At 38.9% G+C, this 8,086-nt stretch overlaps 1 protein-coding gene across 1 annotated transcript in view; it reads left to right on the forward strand.

Moving 5' to 3' along the window:
• ABCB5 (ATP binding cassette subfamily B member 5) overlaps window positions 1-7,972 on the forward strand; it is a 125,662-nt gene extending 117,690 nt beyond the window's left edge. Inside the window, exons 27-28 of the mRNA XM_017526944.2 lie at window positions 5,256-5,402; window positions 7,310-7,972. Coding sequence (XP_017382433.1) covers window positions 5,256-5,402; window positions 7,310-7,507 — 345 coding nt within the window. The 3' untranslated portion in view covers window positions 7,508-7,972. The remainder of the gene's footprint in view (window positions 1-5,255; window positions 5,403-7,309) is intronic.
• The last annotated feature ends 114 nt before the right edge of the window (window positions 7,973-8,086 follow it).

Consider the following 8,086-nt stretch of genomic DNA (forward strand, 5'->3'; position numbering starts at 1 on the left):
GATGGTCTCGATCTCTTGACCTCGTGATCCACCCGCCTCGGCCTCCCAAAGTGCTGGGATTACAGGCGTGAGCCACCGCGCCCGGCCTAAAAGATATTTTAAAAGTAGAATTAACAGGACTTGGCTTAAGATTGTCTCTGGAAAGTGAGCAAGGGAATGTACAATACACTGAGCAGTGTCACAGAATAAAACACGGAATAGGCTTCCCCCTACACACACACACACACACACATTCACACACACACAAATTGTGTGTGTTTGATGAAAATTCAATAGGTGGCTAAATGATGTAAGGATATGACATAGTCCTTTATTTATATTTATCCCACTTAGAATAAATAATCAAATACATCTGCACAAAATCCATGTATTTGATTACCAGTTGCTTCCCCAGATCCTTCTGTGGGGGGTTAAATAATATATTGTCTATTAAATATACATAATATATAGTATATACATAATATATGGAATTTTTTCTTCTAAGGTTGAAAAAAATTGGAATTCTTAAATACACATAACTCTAAGAGTTTCGGTAAGGGAGTGTGGATCTGTGTGACGGCTCAAACCAGGAGGGTGCAGAACAAGGAGTCACCTTAGAACATGCTGAGTGTAATGTAATGCAGCTACAGCGTATCTCAGAAATATCCTGCAGGCATCTGGAAATACAAGGCCTGGGACATAGGAGACTCGTGGAAGCAACACTGCCTTGATCGCAAGGATCCTCTGAGACACACCAGGTGTGGTTCTCCCCTAATCCTCACAATGTCACCCAGTGGCAACTCTCAGTCAAGCCACATCCTTAAGTAGGACCTCGACCATTAGACCAACCCTAAAGTCCAACCCAGGTCCTGCAGAGAGTCTCCAAAATGCAGTTGCTTTATGATTAGACTTTGGTGTTCCCTCCAGGACATAACTGACTTTTCACTCCAGGTTCTTATTAAGGAGCCATTACCCCTTGAGTTTCTCATAAAAGAGGTAATTTCAGGGCACTCACCATCCCAGTGATTGCCAGCAACCTGATTCATATTTTCAGTTGGAGAGGAACTCTGTGGTTCTTCATTAAAAACAAATGTAAAAAAATCTTCAGTTTAAATATATGCAAATATTTTTAGGTGGCTATTGAGACAATGTGTATATCCATATTTGTAATCTGTTCTGCTTAACAGCAGGCAAAACATCTGAATTTAGTTTTCATCCAATATGTTCTTTAAACTTACACTCACCTACCATCTAGAGAAGGCCAAAAAATGCAAAGTGATTTCTAAAGTAGTTTTTGTATCTTTTTCAGCTGCCCTAGAAGAATTCATGCACAATTTAAGCTAGGCTGGCAGAAAGAGCTATAAGCTCATTATCATTCCCACCTCCCTTCCCAATTTTTAGTTTAAGATTTAATCTCCTCATTTAAATGCAAACTTTGCAGTGTTTGGAAATGAATGACAGACACAGTTTCATCTATGGCTCCAAATTTTACAAAATGCATTTTAGGAGGAAGGGGCCCAAGGCCTACTAGTCAGATAAATCACAGAGAAAATAGTGAAAGTCTGTGTTCTTTGTAGACCATTCACTTCAGAGAAGATATGCTTCCTGGGCTTTAGTAATTCAGACATCCATTGTTTGATATAAAACAAGCGCCTGTGCATGTTAAATTGAAAACCTTTGAGATGATGTGGACACATTTTGTTATAAGGTTATACCACAGGTTCGAGACACCCACTCTGCCCAAAAAGCACTTCCTGAAATCAGTCAGATGTGGAAAGGCAATTCCCTCAAGCTTCTCTAGGTTACCAACACAAAATGAACAGCTGTGAATCACATGCTGCATGTGAAATGCTGCTACAGGATTAATCGTTCCACCTATACACTCAGACCAGCTTTCGCAATGGAGCTGATCCATCTGCATATTCTTATCTGGGTATCAGTGGCTTATGTTTCTTAGGAAAGTGCCAAGGGCCACTAGAAAGCAATGTGAAGCCTTGAAAGGAAGCTAAATCAATGGGACAATCTAAAAAGTGGGCAATAAGCTGCTTACCCCAACTGAACAGACCAATTGTGATTCAGAAGACCGTGACAGCCTCAAGATTTGTGTAAAATGTTCTTTACCTGAGAGATCCAAGATGGCTGACTACTGGCAGCTCAGGATTGTAGCTCTCAGTGAAAGCGCAGAGAACGAGAGGACGCCACCCTTTGAGACGAGTTTTTGTTGCTCATGGACCAGGAGATTCCCAGCAGAGGAGCCCCACAGGTCCCCAGCGCGACTCTTGAGGCTGGCGCAGCGGTTTTGCCGGAGCCGCAGCGCGGCGGTTCTCGGTGCAGAGTAAACGGGACTGGGTCCCCTTTTGGTCGAGGTTTGGAGCTCTGGGAAGGCAGAGCCGCCTATTCAGCTGATTGTAAAAGGGACTCAAGAGGGAAGCCAGACCCGAGATTCCCGGGCAGAAAAGCACCAAGAATCTTAACGCTGCTGTTTTGTCTGGCGCAGTAGGTTGCTCAGATTCTGGTCCTGGGAATCAACAAGTTGGATGTCCACTCAGACCTAATTTGAAAGTCGGTAATTACAAAAACGACAGGTGGATAAATTTACAATGATGAAAAAAAACAACCGAAAAAAGCCGAAAAAAATCAAAAACAAAAAGCCCCCCCCCCCAAAAGGGAATCACAGTTCCTCATCAACAAGGGAACAAGGCCCGATGGAGAACAAGTGCATTCCATTAACAGAATTAGGCTTCAGAAGGTGGATAATAAGAAACTTCTGTGAGTTAAAAGAGCATGTTCTAGACCAATGTAAAGAAACTGAGAACCTTGAAAAAAGGCTTGATGAAATTCTAATAAGAATAGACAATCTAGAGAGGAATATAAGTGAATTAATGGAACTGAAGAATACCATACGAGAACGCTGCGAAGTATGCACAGGTTTTAGCAGTTGAATTGATCAAGCAGAAGAAAGGAAATCACAGGTCGAAGACCAACTTAATGAAATGAAACGAGAAGACAAGATTAGAGAAGAAAAAGTAAAAAGGAATGAGCAAAGTCTCCAAGAAATATGGGACTATGTGAAAAGACCTAATTTGCATTTGATAGGTGTACCTGAATGTCATGAAGAGAATGAATCCAAGCTGGAAAATATTCTTCAGGATATTATTCAGGAAAACTTTCCTAACCTAGTAAGGCAGGAAAATACTCAACTTCAGGTAATACAGAGAACACCGCAAAGATATTCCTCAAATAGAGCAACCCCAAGACACATAATCATTAGATTCACCAGGGTTGAAATAAAGGAGAAAATTCTAAGGGCAGCTAGAGAGAAAGGTCAGGTTACCCATAAAGGGAAGCCTATCAGACTCATAGCAGATCTCTCAGCTGAAACTCTACAAACTAGAAGAGAGTGGGGGTCAATATTCAATATCCTCAAAGAAAAGAATTTTCAACCTAGAATCTCATATCCAGCCAAACTAAGCTACATAAATGAAGGAAAAATAAAATTTTTCACGAACAAGCAAGCACTCAGAGATTTCATCGCCACGAGGCCTGCTTTACAAGAGCTTCTGAAAGAAGCACTACACACAGAAAGGAACAACCAGTATCAGTCATCCCAAAAACTTACCAAAAGGTAAAGAGTATCTTCATAATGAAGAATCTATATCAACTAATGGGCAAAATAGCCAGTTAGCATTAAATGACAATATTGAACTCACAAATATGAATATTAATCCTAAATTTAAATGCATTAAACGCCCCAATCAAAGACACAGACACGCAAATTGAATAAAAAGTCAAAACCCATCGGCATGCTGTATCCAGATCCATCTCATAAGCAAGGACACACAAAGACTCAAAATGAAAGGTTCGATGAAGACTCACCAACCAAATGGAAAGAAAAAAACAAAACAGTTGTAACTTTCATCTCTGACAAAATAGACTTTAATAGTAACAAAAACTAAAAGAAACAGAGAAGGAAATTACATAATGGTAAAAGGATCAATGTAACAACAGGAGTCAATTATCATAAATATATATGCACCCAATATAGGAGCACCCAGATACATAAGACAAGTTCTTAATGACTTATAAAGAGACTTGGACTCCCGCACAATAATAGCGAGAGACTTTGACACCACATTGTTAATATTCGACGGATCAACGAGATAGAAAATTAACAGGGACATTTATGATTTGAACTCAGACCTGGAACAAGTAAACTCAGCGAATATCTATAGAATTCTTCACCCCAGGTCCACAGAACACACATTTTTTTTCAGTATCACATTATACCTATTTTGAAAGTGACCACATAAATGGAAGTAAATCACTCTTCAGCATTTGCATAGCATTTCACAGATTTAAACGAAATATTGGTTGGCTGTTTGTTATTTTCTTCCCTTATTCCTTCCTGTCTCCACTGTTAAGTATAACTATTGGCATAAAAGAGGTTTTTTAATACATATTTTTAGATTGCATTCCAGCCTGGGCAATAGAGCAAGACTCCTGTTCTCTCTCCCTCTTTTTCTCTTTCTTTCTTTCTTTCTTTAAAAAAAATAATAATAATGTCTGTAAGCCAGTGTCCTGACCTATTTCACCCATGTCCCATGAGTTTATTTAAAAAAAAAAAATTTTTTTTTTCTTTACCCTTCCAGGAAGGGAAACACTGGAGAAATTGGGTTATTAGTAAGCAGGGGAACTATGGAAACACTGTCAAGTGCTAAATGTCACCATTACTATTTTGTGGCCTGAAAAGGTGAATAGACTGTTTCAAGATGCCAACCTAACTTATTTCCAGGAAGATGCATGTACCACTGAGAATCCCATCACAGCAACTGTAAGGATGTGCCCATAGAGGCTTATGAGCAAGAGCCAAAGTGAAGAAACCTTATAATTTCCTTGTTGTTTTTAATGCTGTGAATCATTTTAACCTGAAAATAGTAGATAATGTAACTTAATGGAAAAGGATTTGTATTTACTATGAACTTGTTTCTTGCTAATAATTTTTTTCTTATGCTTTAATTTGAAAACTTTCTTTGTAGAAGCATAATGGCAGAGGTCTGCTGTCTGTGGTCAGATTGGATATGTAAAGGAGATGGTAGTATTTACTGCTGCTTTAGCATTTATTTGCAACAAAGCCGGAGAATAGATTTCAACATTTGTTGGGACACAAATTTTCAAGAGTAGCAAAATTTGAAATATTTAGATGGTTCTCGCCCACAGTAGCCATGCTAATTTAACTAACCAAGCCTCGCTTTCTTAATTGCATGCTCCTGTAATAGAAATACAACACACAAGTTGGACTGAAAGGAACACAACTTTCTGGCGGCCAGAAACAAAGAGTGGCTATTGCAAGGGCTCTTCTCCAAAAACCCAAAATTTTGTTGTTGGATGAGGCCACTTCAGCCATTGATAATGAGAGTGAGAAGGTAACATCATTTTCTTTTGTCTCAGAATATAATACCAAATATGTGCATGCAGTAACATGGAAGAAACCAAGGTAAGTTTGGAAAAACAAAGGTCTGGAAAGAATTGCAGTTCTAAGGTCACCAGTTCTAATTAAGGTTTTGGCCTTTACATAAAGGTCAGTAGGTGGTGCGGAGGTGGGAGAGAGTAGAGACAGAGGGAATCTCATGTTCCAGAAGGTTTTCTCACTCAAAATGGTCTCATTATCAAAAGTGGACCAATATTTGAAATGTTCTTTCATTCAAGGAAAGAGCCCAAGAAAAATAACTTTTCAATTTTACTATTATGCCAGTGATGCCAAACAAATTAATAAGGTAGTCTGTATGGGTAAAAGAGTAATCTACACTGCAGTGTCAGAGCCTGCGAGTACCTTCTATAGACTTAGCCTAGTCTGAGCAGGAAACAAGGAAACAAACGGACACATGAGAATATACTTGCACAGCGAGCTTCTTCGGCTGTTTAATTTTGCTATGTCCTTGTCCCCTAGGAGTTTCTTGCACATGTAGGCTCTTATTTAGTAAATGAACATTGGTTAAATAAATGATAATTATTAATATTTAAAGATTATGCTTTACATGCTATTATCTCAGTCCTCACAACAACATGACGAATGAGCTTCTTATATTAGCATGCCCATTGTACAAATTAGCACACTAAGGCTTAGAAAGAGTAACTTTTCAGGGCTGGGCACGGTGGCTCACGCTTGTAATTCCAGCACTTTGGGAGGCCGAGGCAGGTGGATCATGAGGTCAGGAGTTGGAGATCAGCCTGACCAACATGGTGAAACTCTGTCTCTACTAAAAATACAAAAAGTAGCCGGGCATGGTGGCACATGCCTGTAATCCCAGCTTCTCAGGAGGCTGAGGCAGGAGAATTTCTTGAACCCAGGAGGCGGAGGTTGCAGTGAGCCGAGATCACGCCATTGCACTCCAGCCTGGGTGACAGAACAAGACTCCAACTCAAAAAAAAAAAAAAGATTAAGTAACTTTTCTAAATTCTAATGGAGGGTATCTGCCCTAAAGGCCCAGGCATGGGCTCCACATGATCACTACTTGTAGATGATATTATTCTTGAATCCCAAAGTGACGGTGTGTCATGAAAAAAAAACAACTAACTTTTGGGATCAGACATATCTGGGCTGTAATCCTCAATTCATCAGCTACTAGCAGTATGACCTTGGTCTAACCTCAGTTCAGTTATCAGAAAAATAAAAAATACTATCATTTTATGAGGTTACTGAAAGAATTTAAATGAGATAGCCATCTTGGGAACATTTTATACATTCCACAAATATTGGTTTTTACCCTCCATTCCCACTTTCTAAATAGCATCATAACTACATTGATGCTATATAGAAATGAGATGCTATGTTAACAGGGCAGCTCTACAGCTAAAACCTACCAAAACCAAAACAAAATCTATGTGAGAAAATTAGGTAAATAAATTAGACAATCCTACTTAGGTATGGTACTTAGAAATACTACTTCCTGACTTTCAGTTTAGAACTACTCAAAGAAATAATAGTAGAAATTTGAGTAGTATTAGAACTACTCGAAGAAATTGTAGTAGAAATACTACTATAATTCTACTTAGAAATGCTCCTTCCTGGCTGCGTTTAGAACCACTAACATATAAACAACTATTTCATTTTTATTCATTCTCACAATTCCTGTCTTAATTTATCTGTAGTTAATTTTTCTAGACTTCTAGACTTCTGTTGAGTAGGGTGAATATTTTACAAGTAGGGCAATTCCTTTGGAGACAAGCAAATAAAGCAAAGAATGTTATTACATTACCTTAATTGATTTGACTTAGGCAAGTTTACTAACATCTAACTCAAACTGGCAATCACAGGTCTTTCTCTCTTCAGGTGGTTCAGCATGCCCTTGATAAAGCCAGGACGGGGAGGACATGCCTAGTGGTCACTCACAGACTCTCCACAATACAGAATGCAGATTTGATAGTGGTTCTGCACAATGGAAAGATAAAGGAACAAGGAACTCATCAAGAGCTCCTGAGAAATCGAGACATATACTTTAAATTAGTAAATGCACAGTCAGCGGAGTGATGCTGTTGAGGTAGTGCCTATTTTGATGTTTGTGTAATGCAAAGAAGGAGTACTTAGTAATTACTTGGCAAGCTTTTATCTCTTTTATTGTATATATCAATACCTAGAATCATACTACTCAAGTACATATGTTCTGTTCACACACCATCTGCACTTCAGATTTTTAAAAGAAAGCAAAAATGTGTTTATTTCATGTAAGTGAAATAATGCTTTTATCTCTCACTTTATAAAAATATGCTAGCACATTTGCTTGTAAAGTAGTTTCCTACAGAGTGAATTTATTTTCCCATCAACTTCTGTTATAAAATTGGAAATATGTTCCGAGGGGGAATATTATCCAGTTTACCATGTTGAAGTTTTTAGCAAAGGGAGTCTAAGATATAGTGGGGCCTATGGCATTGCAGGGAGAGTGTCTTTAACTAGGAACTTTGTTTTTCAGCATATATTAAGAGTATTTTGAGGGCCGGGCGCGGTGGCTCAAGCCTGTAATCCCAGCACTTTGGGAGGCCGAGGCGGGTGGATCACGAGGTCAAGAGATCGAGACCATCCTGGTCAACATGGTGAAACCCCGTCTCTACT

Source organism: Cebus imitator, unplaced genomic scaffold (genome assembly GCF_001604975.1).
Source record: "Cebus imitator isolate Cc_AM_T3 unplaced genomic scaffold, Cebus_imitator-1.0 Scaffold45, whole genome shotgun sequence".
NCBI classification, from domain to species: domain Eukaryota; kingdom Metazoa; phylum Chordata; class Mammalia; order Primates; family Cebidae; genus Cebus; species Cebus imitator.